The sequence below is a fragment of the Mytilus trossulus genome, chromosome 10 (genome assembly GCF_036588685.1).
Source record: "Mytilus trossulus isolate FHL-02 chromosome 10, PNRI_Mtr1.1.1.hap1, whole genome shotgun sequence".
Classification (NCBI taxonomy): Eukaryota; Metazoa; Mollusca; class Bivalvia; order Mytilida; family Mytilidae; genus Mytilus; species Mytilus trossulus.
The window spans coordinates 19144489-19165493 of NC_086382.1; the positions used below are offsets into that span (position 1 = coordinate 19144489).

The window sequence follows — 21005 nt, forward strand, 5'->3', positions numbered from 1 at the left end:
CAAAATAATAAATATTATTATGGTTGACTTTCTGAAACAATTTGATTTAAAATTCCTTGAATTTTCCACACAGCATGCGCAAACAGAGGAAAAGGGTCTGTCAAATGAAGCAATGTCTCGTCAAGTCTTTCATTTATCTTGTCCACGAAATCTGATGACATCATTAAACTATGTTCTCTATGCTTGTGAAAAATATTTTCCAGAATTTTGAAGACGTTGTTTAAATTCCAGTATTTCAAAAGATCAATATCTTCTTTCTTTTGTTGTACATTTCGTAGGTGATTTGAAAATTCTTCAATAACTGTTAATGTCATTTTCACAATTCTTTCAAATAATTTGACATGACAAAAGGATGTAACAAGCGTCACTAGACATTCTGCTTCCTCCTGAAAAAATACAAATAATAAGACCTTTTTATGATACATTATGTTCATTATAATTGTTATAAACAATGACCATAAAATAAATAACATAGTAGAAACTTCATAAGCTTGTAATTCAGTGGTTGTTATTTGTTGCTTTGTAACATACCTGTTTTTCGTTCATTTTCTTTTACATTAATTAGGCCGTTAGTTTTTCTTGTTTGAATTGTTTTACTCATTTTGGGCCTTTTATAGCGGACTATGTTGTTTGGGCCCTTGTACATTGTTGAAGGCCATACAGTGACCTATAGATGTTAATTTATGTGTCATTTGGTCACTTGTGAAGATTTGTCTCATTGGCAATCGTACCACATCTTTTTTTTTATAATGCATGCTTTTTGTTTGTAAAATGAGCTCATGCTTTTTAAACTGTTTCCATGTCATTTTCCTTTTACTTGTTGTAATCATGTGTTTAACATCTTCATACACAAATAGATTCATTGATTGTTAAGGAAAATGTTTAAGCAACTACTGAGCAGCTATGAATATTTCAAAAGTTTTAAAGCATTTAAACTGTTTGTAAATTAAATATTACTTACCATACTTTCATGTTCTTTAAACAGCAGCATATTCAGTATACACATAACAATATCTATAATACAGTCAACAACTTGTACCAAGTCAACAATCTTTTCTGAGTCCAACACTCCCATAATAACATGCACATTTTTCTGGATTGACGATAGAGGAATATTAGCCTCATTTTCAATACAGTATTTAACCATGGTCAAACTGTTCTTGAGTGTTGTATAAGTAACTGAGGTTAATTGAGGTGTTCTGGTGATTGATTGTAGGTTCAAAATGCTCTGTAAAAAGGCAGTGTTTTGAATAAGTTGGCTGTTGTCTGTTGTGGATTGTACTGTACATGTAGTCGTCCCAGATGATGGCGGGGTCAGGCATAGTGGTTCTTCTGCTTGTACTGAAATAAATTATAAGAAAAAAATATATAAATCTATAAATGAGGGGATAAAAAACTATTTTTGACTGTGATACTAAGTAAAAAGAATAACTAGAGGCTCTAAAGAGCCTGTGTCGCTCACCTTAGTCTATGTGAATATTACTGTGTTGCTCACCTTAGTCTATGTGAATATTAAACAAAGGCTGCAGATGGATTCATGACAAAATTGTGTTTTGGTGATGGTGATGTATTTGTACATCTTACTTTACTAAACAGTCTTGCAGCTTACAATTATCTTTTTCCATAATGAACTTGGCCCAGTAGTTTCAGTGGAAAATGTTAATAAAAATTTACACAAATTTTTTGAAAATTAATAAAAATTAACTAAAGAGGACAATTACTCCTTATGGGGTCAATTGACCATTTCGGTCATCTTGACTTATTTGTAAATCTTACTTTGCTGAACATTATTGCTGTTTACAGTTTATCTTTATCTATAACAAGAGGCTCTAAAGAGCCTGAATCGCTCACCTTAATTTTTTTTGGTTAAATCTCTCATCAATGATTATTTTGGCTTTTCAATTTATTTAAATGTTCTTTGAATCGTCCTATTTTCTTCAAAAGCAAAAAAAATAAATCGTTTTCTCCTATGTTCTATTTTAGCCATAGGAGCTATGTTTCTTGACATACAAGGAAATAAAATATAAAATTTATACTAGATACTATGAAACTCATTTAGCCTAAGTTTGGCTGAAATTGATATAGCAGCTTAAAGCAGGAAAAGATTTTTTAAAGTAAGTCAACATGATGAACAAATTGTGAAAAAAGTCTTTAAAGGGCAATAACTCCTTAAGGGGTCAATTGACAATTTTGGTCAAATTGACTTATTTGTAGATCTTATTTTGCTTAACATTTTTGCTGTTAACAGTTTATCTGTATCTATAATAATATTCAAGATGATAACCAAACACTGCAAAATTTCTTTAAAATCATCAATTCTGGGGCATTATACCTGAAAAACCAGTTACCCAATTCGGCTGAAAATTTCAGGACAGGTAGACCTTGACCTAATAAATAATTTAACTTCTTGTCTTATTTGCTCTAAATGCTGGAGTTTTTGAGATATAAGCCAAAAACTGCATTTTACCCTGTGTTCTATTTTTAGCCATGACGGCCATGTTTTTTGACAAAATAGAAAATAAAACACAAATTTATTTTATACACCCTACTGATCATTCAAATGAAGTTTGGTTGAATTTGGTTGAGTAGTTTTAGAGGAAAAGATTTTTTAAAGTTAGCAAATATGATGAACAAATTGTGAAAAATTGTCATTAAAGGACAATAACCCCTTAAGGGGTCAATTGACAATTTTGGTCATATTAACTTATTTGTAGATCTTACTTTGCTGATCATTTTTACTGTTTACAGTTTATCTTTATCTATAATAATATTCAAGATAATGACCAAAAACTGCAAAATTTCCTTAAAATTACCAATTAAGTGGCAGCAACCCAACAATGGGTTGTTTGATTCATCTGAAAATTTAAGGGCTGATAGGTCTTGACCTAATGAACATTTTTACCCCTGTCAGATTTGCTCTAAATGCTTTCGTTTTTGAGATATAAGCCAAAAACTGCATTTGACCTCTATGTTCTATTTTTAGCAATGGCGACCATGTTTGTTGATAGATCAAAACCTCGGATACAATTTATAAACTAGATACCATAAGGAACATTCAGTTACAGTTTGGAAGTATTTGGCCTAGTAGTTTCAGAGGAGAAGATTCTTGAAATAGTTTACGACGACAACAGACGACGACGACAGACGACGGACGACGACAGTCGCCAAGTGATGGCATATGCTCACATGGCTATGCCAGGTGAGCTAAAAACAATTCTTGGTTTACCTAACACACAAGCGACATTAACTTTCATCCAAAATCTTTCATGCACTACTACACACTCAATTTGTTAAGCTGTAAATGAGAAATTATGTAAAATTACTCGCCTTCAAAATGAAATTTTTTACCTCATGACAGATTTGCTCTAAATGCTTTAGTTTTTGAGATATAAGCCAAAAACTGCATTGTTCTATTTTAAGTAACGGCGGCCATGTTTTTTTACGGATCAAAAATTGTAGCACAAACTTTGTGCAGAATAATCTAAGGAACAATCATGCTAAGTTTCATCCAAATCCATTCAGTAGTTTCAGAGGAGAAGATGTTTGAAAAATTGTTAACGACGACAGACGACGACGACAACGGCCCCCAAGTGATGAGAAAAGCTCACATTTAGGAAAGGTGAGCTAATAATTTTCAAGATAATAACCAAACAACGGGTTGTCCAATTCATCTGAAAATTTCAGGGCAGATAGATGTTGACCTTATTTTTTTTTCTGTCAGATTTGCTCTAAATGCTTTGGTTTTTGAGTTATAAGCCAAAAACTGTATTTTACCCCATGTTCTATTTTTAGCCATGGTGGCCATCTTGGTTGGTTGGCCGGGTCACCGGACACATTTTTTAAACTAGATACCCCAATGATGATTGTGGCCAAGTTTGGTTAAATTTGTCCCAGTAGTTTCAGAGGAGAAGATTTTTGTAAAAGTTAACGACAATGGATGAAGACAGATGACGACAACGGACACCGGACATTACTTTAGATATACCGGTAATTAAATTTTAAGCTTTAACAAACAAAAAAATCTTTGTGAGTAGACACCCCACAAAACAAAGGCTCTTTTTCTGGGTTTTTTTTTTTCATACTTAGTCTTTGAGGATGAATTATACAGACCTGTAATTTGTAATTTAGGTGTTAATTTGTAAAATGTTTATTCTAGTTTAAATCCTTTGATTCCAAACCAACTGAGCAATATTAAACTTTAATTTCCTAAGTTGCATTTTAAGATTTTTTTATTGCCAAGTATGAAAGTTATTGATTAAAAAAAATATGTCATTGATTTCATGAAATTGATTTTTGACTTATGTTTGTATACTTTAAACTGTAAAAATTTCATAACATCCATTTTTATCATCACATCTATGTGACAATTACTCCACATGGATTTTGATAAATTGAAAATCAATTATATTAAACCATCTAGAAACTAGGCCTCATGAATAAGATAAACAAAAGATATAGAAATAACAGATATTATGTCACCGATATGTATGATGTATTTATATACATGCATATAAAAAGCTATTACAACTTTACCTCTTAATTGAAACTAGTGCTTGTGATGAGATAAGTAAAAGCTTATGTAAAAAAAACCATCACCTGAAATATGCAAAAGATTTGGTGTTCAGGGAGTTTTGGAATATCAATTGTTCCCTACAGAGCTCCTCTTAATGATCAACATGATATAAATTCAAAATGTCATTCATAATACACTTTACAAATAAATTAGCCAAATTTATATATGTAAATTGACAAATTGACAAATACCTGTGTTTCTTGAAGGTAAAAATGCATTTTGTCCAAGTGTAGACTGTAGAACTAATTGTTGTCGCAGTTGAAGGATTTCATTTTCTGCTGATTTCAGTTTATCCTGGCATTCTTGCTGTTTCTGTAAATAGTTCTGACAAAGTTGTTCAGTGTATTCTTTAGCAGTCAAGCCTTCTGGTTTACTTTTTATACAGGCCATTGCTATTGCCATTTTCATGGTTTTTATGTAGGTTTCATCTGATAAATAAAAAGAATTATTTCATATTGGTATTATTTTAGTATATGAATTGGATTTTGAATAAAAAAGCGTATTCACCTGAGAAAGTGTTATTCACCGCGATAAATGTCACACGCTTTTACATGCAACGTTATGGTAAAATGTTTGATGTAAAATGTGTTTGGGTATATGTTTGTCATTAAATACATTTTCTTCTCTTGGAATATGGAATAAAACAATTACTGTCTTTTGTTTCGGTAAATATGGGGTTTGATTGACTTAAAAAAAACTGATATTCACCCCAGTGAATATAATTTTTTCAAAAGTCAATTAAACTGCATATTTACCTCATCAAAAGACAGTAATTGTATATTATTCTTTTGATTATGAATCAATAGCTTCATTGGTATGTCATCTTAACATTAGAATAAATCTACTAAAAAGCACTTGTTTGGAGAGTGTAAAAAAATTGAAAACAACACCTCTAATAATTTCAATGCATCAGAAGGGCTTTTCTGGATTTACCTTCATCAGCAACGCTCAAAGCCAAACATTTATAATCTGAGGAAGTATAAGTACCGAAACTGTTTAAGAACTATATGACAAAAATACCTAAAATTGATAACCAAATTCATCTAAGGTCAACTTTGTCTGAGGGAGTTGAAACCTTAGTTTCTTAATAATTTCAAAATTTATTATCATAAATTAAATCATGTGAGTACCAAAGTACTGACTACTGAGCTGATGATACCCTCGGGGACTGGAAGTCTACCAGCAGAGGTATCAACCCAGTTAGGTAAAAAATTGAAAACAACACATTTAATAATTTCAATGTGTCTGAAGCGCTTTTCTGGATTTAACTTCATCAGCAACGCTCAAAGCCAAACATTAGAAATCCGAGGAAGTATAAGTACCGAAACTGTTGAAGAGCGATATGACAAAAATACCTAATATTGATAGCCAAATTCATCTAGAGTCAACCTTGCCTGAGGGAGTTGAAACCTTAGTCAAGTTATCTGCATGCAATAAAACCTGGTTGAAACCTGTCAGGTTTTCAAAAAAAAATTGTGAGTTCCAGACATACATGTATTCCATATTCCGGGAGAAGAACATGTATATATTCAATATTTGTATTTCATATAAATTTTGTATCAGTTCATTTTGTTCAATTTTGCACATATTCATTTGGTTCAATTGTGTACAAGTTCATTGTGTCAAGGACGTATATGTTAGTTAAACTTCCTTGATTTTGTTCAATTTTGTAAAAGTTTTTTTTTCAATTTTGTACAAAGGAGAAACTACATTAGTGATAATTATTTTACAAGAGAGATTACTCTGTCATCACGACAAAGATTGAAGATTGAAGACAATTTTGTAAAAATATCTTTTTTTTCATTTTTGAATGAGTTCATTTTGTTCAATTTTTATATTAAGTTCATTTGGTTCAATTTTGATTAAGTTAATTTCCTTAAAATTATTTTTGGCAGGTTGTACAAATTAAGTTCAAGATTATGAGTTTTTTAATTGCATTAGTGTTTTTAATTTCTTCCAGCACCCTTAACTTTTGAGTCCACAGTTGGATTATGTTGGCTTGTACTTGTACAGAGGAATTATACAAGTCTGAAAGCAATTTAACAAGCCAATGATGTAGGACTTGTGTTGTGGTTAAGCATGAAGCCTGTTATACTGTAAGTTGCAAATCTACCTTGAATAGAACATGACTGTATTCAAATGGAACTGCTTGCCCTCTTTAAAATGACTTGAAGTCGACTGCAATCAACTTTATTTTCTTTATAGTGGAGTTATTGTGAGTTGCAGACATAAGATAACCTTCATCAGGAATAACAGACATAATACTTGTCTCTTTGGCACATTCCCATGTTCATGATGTTCCCCATTTCCATTTTTAAAATAAGTTTCCAAATGGAAAAAATTTACAAAACCAAGGATTTTCAGCTTGCCAAGTTACAGTGGAATATCACAGATGTAGATCTACATGTTAAAATAATGTTCATATTCATATGAATTGTTTGTAAATGCATTAAAGGTCATAAAATGAAATTTACCAGTTTCAGTTGTTGCCATTTTCATTTATAAAAGTTATATAAAGTTGATAGGCGGGATGGATTTGAAAAAGTTATCCGGAAATTTCGAGTTATCTCCCATATCGTAAAAAGCTGTGCACCTAAATATCAAAAGATACAGTTCTATCTCTAATAGAAGACACACGTTGGCGTGTTTCCAATCCAACCTATGATCACCAGTTTGGCAATTGGGACTGTGCAAGCAATCATTTTATGTTTGATAAATAAATATATATTAAGCTTTTAGAGTCAGCTGCATAGTATACAAACAAGGATTGGAAATATAAAATAAGTCTATATGTCTATAAAGAGCTTTTAACAGACATAATGTCAAGTTGTCTTTGATTAATATTGTCTTTGGAAAAAATATCGACTGTAACTTATATCCTAAGACATATGATTTGGACATTTACACATAATATACTAGTCCTAGATATAATATATTTTTATTGTTAATCATATACATGTAGAGAAAAAGTCTGGTAAACAACTCCACCGTCAGCACTAGAGATATATTTCAACATTGAAATCACCAATTGACTAGAAACACTTAGATACGCTGGCGAGGCAGAGAATTTTGGTATGACACGTGAAAAAATCGCGGCAAGTTAAACAATTGAGCGAATTTATAAACTGATTTGTTTTGTTTTTGTTATTTGTTTGGTTCTTTTTTGGTTTGGGTTTTTTTTGGGGGGAGGGGGTCCTGTCCCTTCCTTTTTATATAAGTCAATGGATTTACAAGCTGGCCTGACATGTACATGTATATATATAAAAAGAAGATGTGGTATGATAGTCAATGAGACATTCACAACTCTCCACAAGGGACCAATTAAAATGAGACATAAATTAACATATTACGGTCACCGTACGGCCTTCAACAATGAGAAAAGCCCAACCTGCATAGTCAGCTATAAAAGTCCCTAAATGACAAATGTATCAAAACAATTCAAATGAGAAAATTAAGGGCCTTATTTATGTACAAAAAATGAACAAAAAAACAAACGACAACCACTGAATTACATGCACCTGACTTGGGACATGCACATAAAACAGAATGGCGGGATTAAATGTTTGTGGGATCCCAACCCTTCCTCTAACCTGGAACAGTGGTGTAACAGTACAGCATAAGAACGAACTATAAAAAGCAGTTGAAAAGGCTGAACTCATCAAAAGGATACAAATAGAAATACATCTAACACAACACAGAGTGGGCTCATGTTATCGAACAAGCCTTGTTCAAGACCAAAGACATATGATATATTATAACCGTCAGTATATATAGAAGGATGTGGTATGAGTGCCAATGAGACAACTCTCGTAAAAGACTCCATCCAAGTAACAATTCATAAAAGTTAACCATAATAGGATAAGGTTTGGCCTTCAACACCGAACAGCAATTAAGCCCCCCCCCCCCCCAAAAAAAAAAAACCATGCCAGTCGGTATTATGAACCTTGTTGTCTTTGGTTAATTATGTGTCGTTAAATAAGAAATCACCAATTGTATGGCTTATCATCTATTAGTTTTCTTCATAATAGATTCGATACAGCAAAATTTCAAAATTTACAGTACACAAAATTACCGTATCTGTGTTAATGCGCGTGATTTAATACCTTTATCCTGAGAAAAAATAGAAGAAACATACAATTCTTCCAAACATAGAATTTGATTTTTCTAAATTTCTAGAACAACGATTGGACAGCATCATAACTAATTATAACCTTTTTGATATCAGTAAGTCTAGGAAGCATATATGTAAGTATTTTAAGAGGAACTGTTACTTTATATTGTAAGACTTTGGATTTCGTCAAGAAAAATGAAATAATTATATAAAATGAGAAATAATCATGTAATGTGTCTTTCACAATACATGCAAGATGAAATATAACATTGGATGTTATGATTCTCAACCCAGAAAATAAATCTTGCGTTCAAAATTTGGATATCGACGATGTTGTCTGAAATTGTGTTGACGCTGTCACAAATGAGTAATCGCATATATTTAACTTGAAAAGACGGCTGGCTTTTTTCGAAAAGCTATTACCTGTATCAATTGGACTTATTTTTATAAAAACTGTAAGACCTTTTTGATCCAAAACGTTTAAACTGAAATTTCTTAAAATCGAGAGTAAGCTTACATCTAAAGATATAAACAATCCACCAAAAGCTTTATGGGAACTCGTGAAATCAGGTTTTAGCTAATGAACGACATGTTGACGACATACAGACAGACGGTCAGACATCAGTGCATTATAATTCGTCCCGGTTTAGAAAACAGGCCTTTAAAAAAAGATAAAGCTTAAATCTGAAATCACTTTTTTTTAAAGATTTATCTAATGTTTGATTGAAAGTTAAAAAGTACTACTTTCAATGAAAATCTCGACGGACCAAAGTAATTACAGGAAACCTTCAAAACATAATAAAATGACTCAATACACTGACCACTGTAATTGAGGGCCGGCCGGGGTGACTGTGACATGGGATGATTCCCACCTCTTACAATTTTGTTTTTGGTGAAGCATAAATTAGTGAAGTACTGTTTCAGTTTTGCATTTTTTTACAACCCTCGTCACGTGGCTACCGCATCACTCTTGATTCCCTCCAATCTCACCCCAATTATTCACAGGGTTCGATTCTACAATCGTGTATACCCAGTGGACAACGATTTACCATTATTCGTCCCGTTGAAAACACCGGCATTTAAACATACTGCTGAATCATTATTTTTTTCAAGTTTGTCGGATGTTTGGTTGTGAGTTAAAAAAACATGCTGGTCGGGCTTAAGTTATTGCAGGAAACCTTTAAAAAATAATAAGTGACTTAATACACTAGCTGACCAATGTAATTGAAGGGTGAACAAGGGATGATTCCTACTAGTCTCCCCCTTACCATTTTTAGGAGAAGCATAAATCATCCCTTTAGGCAGTAACCATTTAATTTTCGGGGGGGGGGGGGGGGGGGGGGGGCTATGGGTTTTTTTTTGGACAATTTTTTTTTTCAATTTTAGCATTAGTATAGTGGCAGCTGAGGGTGAAACAAACAAATTTTTTTTCTCAGAATCAAAAAACAAATTATTTTTTTTCTCCAAAAACTGGAAACAAACTTTTTCCATAAAAAACCAATGGTTGCTGCCTTACTACCCTCGTCACCGGGTTCCAGTCTCACTCTCAATTCCCTCTAACCTAACTCCCACTCATTCCCAGTCTTCGATTCCAGAATCGTATTAATCGTCACGATCGAGTCTACATGGTACAATGAATACATTTTTAGATAAATTAATATTAATCTTGTGATTAATCTATCTTGATTTAACATCTTGTAAAAACAAGGGAAAATGGTGTATAGTCGTATGCATAAGAAAGCCATAAAGGGAAACACATATAAACATCCACGATCTCGAATTGATAATACGTGATCTCGGTTATCCGTGATATCGAATTGACAATTCATTATCTCAAATTGCTAATCTATGATCTCGGATCTTTGTCTGTGACATCAGATAGACAAATATGTGATATCGGATCTCAGATTGAATGGCTTTATAGTGAGGCAAAATATATTGCCGAGCGGAGCGAGTCGAAAAAAAATGGCGAGGGGACTGGGGCCGCTCAAGGCCCCCAGAAGCTCTGAGAAAAATTATGCAAAATCGTGCATTTTAAGCGTTTCCGGGACTTATTCTAACATTGAAACGCAATTAATTTTTAGTTTTTTATCGACAATATTCTGGTCTGAAAGCAAAAACATAGATTCATTGTAATTTAAGACTTTAATGTTTTATGGACAACATTGAAAGATATATATGTAGGACAAAGCAAATTTCGTAATTCTCATAATCATAAATACCGAATCTGTCTGTCTGTTTTAGTCTTGTATTGTGCTTAGACTTTGGTTATTTTTTTTATGACTAGATTGAAATAAAGCGACAGTGCAGTATTATGCTTTAAATATTAGTACTACTTAAGTCGACATTAGGGACCATCTTGACCCTGTTTTACGGTATTAATGATTCTTTTATTGTTGAAGACCCTCCAGCAACTTTGACCAAATGCTTGGTCATAAGAATCTTTTTATGCATTAACTTTGTGTGCGATTAGGTTTCGTGCACATTTACTCCCCATTCCTTTATTTTCTTAAAAAGGATCTGAAAATGATTTATGCAAAATAAAGTAAAATCACAAAAATACTGAACTCAGAGGAAAATCAATTTGGAAAGTCCATAATCACATGGCAAAATAAAAAAACCAAAACGCATCAAAAACGAATGGACAAGAACTGTCATATTCCTGACTTGGTACAGGCATTTTCAAATGTAGAAAATGGTGGATTAAACCTGGTTCTATAGCGCTAACCCTCTCACTTTAATAACAGTCTCATCAAATTCCGTTACATTTACAAGTTTAACCCATCAATGGAAATGGTCATAAGGCAATACATTTTTCAAAAAATCTGATGTATAAATGTATAGCTTGACTATTCCTTCATTTGTTTTCAGGTGACTGAGCTTAAAGAAAATCACACATGAAACTGTAACCAGTTTGGGAGACTCATACAACAGAACATTTCAATACCTATTAAGTTTTTTATGTATATGTTTGACTTTTGGTAATATTTTGGAAGTTACTTTAGTAATTGAGAGACCTCAATGTTGAAAATGACAATTTTGGTAGAGGACAATTTTAGGAAAATCAACTTAGTTGTTTATGAATCTTTATCTTTTAAAATATTACTGGGTGTCTGAAAGAATATTTCAAAAATTTCTGAAACTATTTAGATATTTATCATGTTTCATGTGTTTATATAGGCAAATGTTTATACATGTCATTTATGTTATGCAAGGGTTTATATGAATTTCTAAAAAGATGTATATATATGTGTTGATAAAATAAGTTCCAAATTATTACAGAGTAACAGAAAATGGGATCAATTTATATTAAAACAAATCTGATAAAAGGGAATGAAAAGTCAAAAATTGTATTTTTAAAATAATTGTGTTAACATTTTTGTGCTATTTAGAAATATGTACACCAAAAAAATAAACTTTAATATAAGTATCAATGTAGTATGCCCTTGTTATTTTTTGTTTTGTGCAGTACATGCATTTGAATCTTGATCAAAATTTATGGATTGAATTACTAAACAGAATAAACTAATTGTTATGTTAACACTGTTGCAAAGTATATGTCACATTTAATCAGGCCAAGTTATCCTTCTTATTAACAAAGGAGGTTTGATATGATTGCCAATTTCAAGGCTGCATGTACCTATCACAGTTCTCTTTATGCCATAATCATTGTGATATATGGGAATAATTCTCTGTTGTCATATTCTGACTTTTATACAAACCAAGTGATGAAGATAAAGGGTGCTTCTATTTCCAAAGGTTTGGAAGAAACTGCTAAGGAACACAATAAAAATCAGAAGATGTAGTATAACAGTGGCGGATACAGAAATTTTCATAAGAGGGGGCCCACTGACTGACCTAAGGGGGCCCCCTCCAGTCACGCTTCAGTGGGAGTTCAGAATATATACGGTTGAGAAATGAGGATCTAATCATTTATTATTCGACAGCAAACAATTTTTGGGAATGTATAATGGTATGATGTCGTCATTGTTATTGTCTGAAGACACATTGGTTTCCGGACAATACCTTCAGTTTAAATTAATGGATATCTATGAAATTTTGTTATAAGGTTCAATTCTTTCATGGTGAAAATTTGTACAAAAAAGTAACAGGAAATGAATAGTGTACATTTTATGCTTGCTATGGCAACCAAAGGAACAAAGTGGCGACAAGACTACAACTTTTTTTCTTTATTTTTTTTCATCAAAAACTCACTTAAACATGATAAATACAATACAGATGCAAAAGTGTATGGTATTTTGCAACTTAATCCATGTAATACTATTTTGGTTTGCCAAAGCATAATTTTCTCAATATTACAATTTTCCTTATTTTTTGCATTTTTTACTGAATTGTTTTAAAAAGAGTAAAAAAGATACCAAAAATTGTACTTTCATTATTTTTATGCCCCACCTACGATAGTGCCTCCGTTCGTCTGTCCGTCCGTCCGTCTGTCCCGCTTCAGGTTAAAGTTTTTGGTCAAGGTAGTTTTTGATAAGATGAAGTCCAATCAACTTGAAACTTAGTAACATGTGCCCTATGATATGTTTTTCTCTAATTTAAATGCCAAATTAGAGTTTTGATCCCAATTTTACGGTTCACTGAACATAGAAAATGATAGTGCAAATTTCAGGTTAAAGTTTTTGGTCAAGGTAGTTATTGATAAAGTAGAAGTTTAAACCTAGTGTACATGTTCCCTTTGATAACATCATTATAATTTTAAAACCGAATTAGAGAATTTATTCCAATTTCACGGTCCACTAAACATAGAAAATGATAGTGCGAGTGGGGCATCCGTGTACTGTGGACACATTCTTGTTTTAAACCAACATAGTACTAGACTTCCATACCAGTAGTAAGTCATAAATGTTGTTTTCCTCTGGTGATGGATAATTGAAAACGGTTAGAAACTGGCTTTTCTTAAATTTTCTCAATTTTTCTTATTTTAACATTTTTTTACCTATTTTTTTTTTTAAAATCAAAAAGATACCAAAAATTTCATTTTCATCATTTTTCACACCAAAATAGTACTAGACTTGCATATAAGTAGTTTAATCATTAGTGTTGTTTTCCTCTGGTGATGGATAATTGAAAACGGTCAGAAAACGGCTTTTCTCAAATTTTCTCAATTTTCCCTATTTTAGCATTTTTTTACCTTATTTCTTGAAAAAAATCAAAAAGATACCAAAATTTTATTCTCATTTTTTTTTACACCAACATAGTACAAGACTTCCATACAGGTAGTTAAGTCATTAAGGCTGTTTTTCTCCAATGATTGATCATTGAAAACGGTTAGAAACTGGCATTTCTCAATTTTCCTTATTTTAGCATTTTTTTACCTTATTTTTTGAAAAAAATCAAAAAGATACCAAAAATTTTATTTCCTTTATTTTTTACACCAACATAGTTCTAAACTTCCATATTGGTAGTTTAGTCATAAGGGCTGTTTTTCTCCAATGATGGTTCATTGAAAACGGTTAGAAACTGGCATTTCTCAATTTTCTCAATTTTCCTTATTTTAGCATTTTTTTACCTTATTTTTTGAAAAAAATCAAAAAGATACCAAAAATTTTATTCTCATTATTTTTTACACCAACATAGTACTAGACTTCCATATAGGTAGTTTTGTCATAAGTATTGTTTTTCTCTGGTGACGGATAATTGAAAACAGTAAGAAACTGGCTTTTTCCCCATACATTTCAATGGAAAATAGCGGTTTGAGCCCTAATATTGAATTTCATTAAAAAAAATGTCAAATTCACAAAAAATTGAAAAATTTTTTATATATTCCCAGTCAGTATGTTATACTGAAAGGGAAAAATATAAGTTTGACCAAATTAATTTTTTTTAGTTGAACAGTCCTGCCTGGTTTTCTCTGGCATTGCCTCTTAAATCAATTTTACCTATATCAAAATTATTCGATTGTTTCTTTATAGTCAAAAACTAATACTGTGTCTTGACAGTTTCATTTAACGACCAGGGAATTTTACTTCCTGAATTTAAATGCCTTGGTCTGTAGAGTTTTATATCTGTTTTTTAAAAATACTATGATTGGCAGAAGTCCCCATAGCTCATAAAAATTTGTCCTACTTCGGAATTGCTGTGTAAAATGGTTATCCGATGAAATTTGTACGAGATGAGGAGTTTATTTCACTTCTATCTTTTATGTAGGTATTATTTATTTACCCATATTTACTCATTTTCACCTTCACGGTATATTTATTAATTTTCTTCCATGATTACATATATGTATGTGGAGTTTGTTAATATTTTTGGTATTTTTTATAATTAGTTATTTTTTAAAGTTTTTTTATTAATTACAAAAACTTTTTATATGTATTTGCGGTGTCTCAATAACTATGTGCCTTGTATATTTAATATAGTCATGAGTATAACAATACCAAATGGGTGCTTAGTTGCATTTTCAATAACTGCTTCGGTTGTCTTGCAGTAAATGTCCGGCTAGATTTCTAATCGTTTTTTTGTCTACATCCCCGTAAATCCGATTAATCTTTCTTATTAAAAGACTTACTTATTATAATACACAAAAGAAACCGAAGTTTAGAAAATACTTTTAGAGGTATTACATTTTTTGCATCCGTTTTTCTCATCAGTAAAACAACAAATTACCGTTTTGACTTTCACTGAACCAACGGAAGCACAATAACCTATGTTTTTGTATAATAAGACGCAATCTTATCTTGATGATTATATGAACTTTTACACATGCTAAATTCATATCCTCGCATCATGCATATTAAAACGTCTAAGTAATGATCTAAAGAAAAAGTACTTTGATAGAAGCGTAATCAATTTAAATTCTAATTCGTAAACTCAAACGAACATAAAATATTTATCAAATAACCACAAACTTTTACATGGGAGACGCCACTTGCAGAGACAACCGCTCATTTTATTATAAATATGAGTATAATATTGTTGAAAGTTCATATATATACATGTATATATATAGCTATTAAGTCGCTTGTACTGGTTTCCCCATATTTGAGGGGGGGGGGGGGGAAGGGGAAGGGTTGTTATGCTGTTATGGGGCATTTTAATTCTTTGTTATCTGTTATTCTGAAAATATATTCTTTGTTAGCTGTTCTTGGACTTTTAGATTTTTTGTTATCTGTTATTGTGTTATTGTATTTGCTGTTAACTGTTGTTGAAAATTGGAATGTTAGCATTTTTTTGACAGCCAAAATTGTAATAAATTCCATTTTTTTATTTTTTAAATTAGAACAATTCTTAATATGACAAAAAGGAAAGCATATGGCCAGGAGTATCTGACAAGGATCTAAATTTTAAAAGAACTAGGTCCTTACAACCAGTTAACCTTTTATATTATATGGTACATAGACTCAGCTCTTTTCAAAGCAAAACCAAAGGCATTGTACAATCAAAGTTCCCACCTTGTACTGGGTTACGAAGCTGCACATAACTCATAACAAAGATTTACTTCGTCTTCAAGCCATTGTTCCCCTACTAAACTATGTATTCTACTTACTCGTATAGACTTGGTACAATCAAAAACCTGATAAAAAAATTTCAAATAAGGCTTTTGAAAATAGTGGAATAAATTACTTTTGGAGTGTCAAAATCACCAAACTCTGCTGTTGGGACTTCTTGGTTGCAGTGTCTAACCTTAAGTTTGTCTAATCTGTTGTTGATTTCTACATACTTCCTTTTTTGGGGCCACTCTCTTCCCACCGGCTGCATAATGGATCATGGTCAGGGCGTTGAATAAAATTGAGAAAGGAAATGGTGAATATGTCAAAGCGACAACCACCCGACCATAGAGCAGACAACAGCCGAAGGCAACCAATGGGTAGATTCAATGTAGTGAGAATTCCCGCACCCGTAGGTGTCCTTCAGCTGGCCCCTAAAAATATGCATAATAGTACAGTGATAATGGACGTCATACTAAACTCCCATTTTTACACAAGAAACTAAAATTTAAAATCATACAAGACTAACAAAGGCCAGAGGCTCCTGACTTGGGACAGGCGCAAAATTGCGGCGGTGTTAAACATGTTTATGAGATCTCAACCCTCCCCTATACCTCTAGCCAATGTAGAAAAGTAAAAGAATAACAATACGCACATTAAAATTCAGTTCAAGAGAAGTCCGAGTCCGATGTCAAAAGATGTAACAAAAGAAAATAAATAAAATGACATAAACATAAATAACAACAGACTACTAGCAGTTAACTGACATGCCAGCTCCAGACATCAATTAAACTGATTGAAAGATTATGTCTTCAGCATATGAATATCAGGCACAATCCCTCCCATTAAGGGTTTAGTATCATACTATCATAAAATATATGAGAAGAACATAACCCGTGTCGAAGGCTTCCTCATTTTTCAGAAGTTTGATAAGTTGAAATATGTTGGATGTGGATGTGTGACTTGCTTCTTCAGCTTGCTGTGCCATCCCTCTAGTGTTGTCCTTTGTCCTTGTTAAGAAGTGTTTCCAAAAGTGACTGTTCTGTTCAACCCAGTATGTTGTTACATAGTCATATCTTTGATTATTGGTCCAAGTAATCATATTTTTAGAGTATACTTTTATTCCACATCTTAATTTTTTTTTTTAATAAATCTAACTCCAATCTATTTATGATAATAATTTTTCTTTATTTTTTAGTAAAAACTCAAAAATTTGAAAATAAATCTAACCCCAATCTATTTGGCATAATTTTTCTTTATATTCAAGTGCCAGTCTGCCTAAGAATCAGGCAGTGGTGAAAACATGACAAAAAAACCCACCCAATTTGACATTGATTTCAGTTCATAATATGTAGTTATGCACAAAAATAACACTTATTTCCATTTTCTGTTCTGGTAATAGAAGATACAATTTGGTTGAAATGCACTAGAAATTAACGAATAAGGGAAGATAACTCTGTAATTTGTTCGAAACGTCGCACGATACTGGTGTAATTGAATAAATTGTCAGATGAAATAGGCTTAATTACAGGAGCACAGGCTGGGTTCAGAAAAGGGTTTTCTACTATGGATAATATTTTTATTTTACATTCACTTATTTCTCTATATTTTTCATTTGGTAAAAAATTATTTTGCTCGTTCATTGATTTCAAAAGTGCATTTGATACAGTTTGGAGAGCTGGACTTTGGCAAAAGATGCTACAATATAATATTCAAGGCAAAATATTGAGAGTAATACATACTATGTATCAGAATATCCAGGCATTTATTAGAATGGGAAAGGATATTTCTGCATTTTTTAGTTGTAATATAGGAGTGAAACAAGGGGAGAATTTATCTCCCTTTCTGTTTTCTCTCTTTTTGAATGATCTGGAGAAATTTTTACTAGATAATGATGTTAAAGACCTTGAAAAGATATCTGATAAATGCAAAGAAACCTTATTATGTTATGTAAAAATATTTATAATATTATATGCAGATGACACAGTTATTTTATCTGAGTCAGAGGAGGATCTGCAACAAGCATTGAAAGTTTGTGGGCAAAATACTGAAATGAGTGGAAACTCACAGTTAATACAAGTAAAACAAAAATTGTAATTTTCAGCAAAAAGAAATTCAAGGTTAAAGCAGATTTTGAAATCTATGGTAAAAATATTGATGTATTAGACTCATATACTTATCTGGGTATTGTATTTAATTATAACGGCTCTTTCTGTTCAGCTAGAAAGAAATTATTGGAACAGTCCAATAAAGCATTGTATGCACTATATAGAAAGATTAGAAATATTGCAATACCCGTAGATATACAGCTTAAGTTTTTTGATTGTCTTATCTTACCTATAATGATTTACTCTAGTGAAGTATGGGGATTTGAAAATAAGCAGGGATTGGAACGGATGCACTTGCAGTTTTGTAAAAATATTCTGCACGTGAGGAAAAGTACGCCAAATTTTATGGTTTACGAGGAACTGGGTCGTTATCCCATTGATATTACTATTAAGCTACGTATGGTTATGTTTTGGAATGATATGCTCTCAAGTGAGAATAAATTATCTAATACATTATATAGACTTATGATACAACTTCACCAGAGTAAACCCACACATTTTAAATGGGTAACGTACATTAAATCCATTTTTGATGAATGTGGTCTTACTTTTATATGGAATGATCAAATACCTACGAATAGAGAAATATTGAAATCTCTTGTCAAACAAAAACTTGTTGATCAGTTTATACAACAATGGTTTTCTGTAATTAACAATTCTTCTAGAGGAGAATTCTATGGTAAATTCAAAAGTATATTTGAATTAGAACCCTATCTACTTCGATTGGGAAATACTGATAGATTGTATATGGCTAAATTTAGATGCTCAAATCTTAAATTCCCAATTGAAACGGGAAGATGGAAAAATATTTTAAAAGAAAATAGGATATGTTATCTATGTAATCAAAATATTGGCGACGAATATCACTATTTGTGTGTTTGTTCACATCCTAGTATATCACTTCTTAGACAAAATCTTGTACCTAATTATTACCTACAATATCCCTCAAGGCAAAAATTGATCGGTTTACTCTCATTTTGCAACATAAAGGTGTATAGGAAAGTATGTACTTTCCTTAGAAAGATTACTTATTTTTTGTAGATGCAATTTTTATACATTTATATATATTTATGTACTCACAATCACTGATAAATAAGAAAGAATTCTGTACATATGTAATCCTTTAAACTCAATAGGTAATATATCAAATGTATATACGTCTCAATGTCATGAAAATCACGTGCTATTATCGTACACTACTCTGCTGTCGATTTATATGTATACTTTATTATGTTTTGACCTCTTGTACACGTTCGTGTCTGAGGAAATAAAATATTTTGTCTTTGTCTTGTCCTAACGTTACACACTCAAAGACGTAAGACAAAATAAAAACGTTGGAATCGGCATTTTGTTCAGATGACTTTTTACAATAAATTTTAAAGAATTGATTTTTTTCCTAAGAAAGGATTTTTTTCTTAGATAAAAGATGTAAAGCTTCAGTTTTATTAACAAATTAAAAAATAAAAAAGTAACTTGAATTGAAAACATTTAATTATATACATTTTAATTATAAGGGCAATCGATTTCTTTTTTTTTAATGGATAAACTATGCACTGCAAATGCATCATCATTTTTGCACTCCAGAATGTCAAGGCAAAAGGACTACGGCATATCTAGCATGGCAGTTCTGCATAAATATATGCAAGGGAATTAGCGGGAACAATTATTATAGCTGTTTTTTTTTCTATTAATTTGTATTATAGCGTATCGGACTATTATAGTCCGGAAAACACTTCAGTTCCGCGAGGAAATCTCTCCCCACCCCTTCTTTTGTGAATCGGTAGAGCTTCATAATAAAACATTAATTTTAAAGTTTTCTTATTAAGCAACAAATTAAGATAGCCGTATTCCAAATCGTCTGTGAAAACTGCAATCATGACAATCAGATGGATCGTTAGAAGCATATTTTATTAAATAACGTCAAAATCGTATGTGGGGACATTGTATCGGACATTTTAGTTTTATCTGATATCTTGTATATTAGATTTAATTTATGGGAATTTGATATCAAAATAAAGTTAAATTTTTGTACTTTTTATCCATTATAAAAAAAATTATGTAGCGAATGGCACTGTATTAAATAAACATCATGAAAACACAGAAAACGTAACCATACGTTTAATTTGGTTTGAAGGGGACAAAATGTCGGACATTGCTTATCAACTCGAATAAAAAGAATTTGTTTTAAAATTTCCTGATTATTGCATGAGGCGAAAGTGTGATCTTTGTACAAAATACTAGTATAAGAATTATTTACTTTCGACATGGGGATTGATTGCTCTGGAATTCCCGTTTTGGGACAATTTAAAAAAAATTACGGCAACCTTTCGTGCATGGGACACATAATTTGTATCATCTTGATCCCTTTTTCTTATAGTTCCGTCTTTTTGAGAGAAAAAAATCGACATTACGTCATCGCCCACTTATAAATAGCTTGTTCTAAACAAACTTTTATATCGTTTGGTAAAAAAAAAAATATATGTTTTTTACGGTATTCAGAATCTCACAAAACTAAAAGTGTAACGCGGGACAAGGAAATCATGTTGCAAAATAAAAGTTTTATTGAGTTTTGATTAATGAAAATGGTCTCTTACATATACAAAATTGCAATAATCTGAAAGAAGAGTTTAAAAGCTTTAAAATGATATACAACACCTTATAATATCATTGTTTATGTTTAAAAATTAACAAGATGAATGTGTCTTGTCCGTGATTTCACCTAAGTAACACCAGTAGCGTGCGACGTTTCTTAAATAAATCAT

General features: G+C 31.7%; 2 protein-coding genes across 3 annotated transcripts in view; one reads left to right on the plus strand and one right to left on the minus strand.

Annotated features, from left to right (window-relative positions):
* LOC134687013 (meiosis-specific protein MEI4-like) lies at nucleotides 1-19423 on the minus strand. Of its 2 annotated transcripts, none has more exons than XM_063546925.1 (4): nucleotides 19324-19423; nucleotides 4765-5001; nucleotides 962-1341; nucleotides 1-386 (listed from the first exon to the last, which is right to left on the minus strand). In XM_063546925.1, the coding sequence occupies exons 2-4, from the start codon at nucleotides 4979-4981 to the stop codon at nucleotides 18-20; spliced, it is 966 nt and encodes a 321-aa protein (XP_063402995.1). In that variant the 5' UTR covers nucleotides 4982-5001; nucleotides 19324-19423; the 3' UTR covers nucleotides 1-17. The 2 variants fall into 2 exon arrangements, with proteins under 2 accessions (XP_063402995.1, XP_063402994.1); XM_063546924.1 differs by lacking the exon at nucleotides 19324-19423 and adding an exon at nucleotides 7048-7101.
* Nucleotides 14747-21005, plus strand: part of LOC134687014 (uncharacterized) — a 17204-nt gene continuing 10945 nt past the window's right edge. Inside the window, exon 1 of the mRNA XM_063546927.1 lies at nucleotides 14747-14851. Within this exon, the coding sequence (XP_063402997.1) occupies nucleotides 14821-14851 (31 nt within the window). The 5' untranslated portion in view covers nucleotides 14747-14820. The remainder of the gene's footprint in view (nucleotides 14852-21005) is intronic.

Bases quoted from the DNA above. Each gene is read 5' to 3' on its own strand.
- LOC134687013 (XM_063546924.1), bottom strand. From the start codon at position 7,072: ATGAAAATGGCAACAACTGAAACTG. The intron at 5,002-7,047 runs GTAAATTTCATT...TTTATTTATCAG, and splicing joins AATGGCAACAACTGAAACTG to ATGAAACCTACATAAAAACC. The intron at 1,342-4,764 runs GTATTTGTCAAT...AATTTATTTCAG, and splicing joins TTTACCTTCAAGAAACACAG to TACAAGCAGAAGAACCACTA.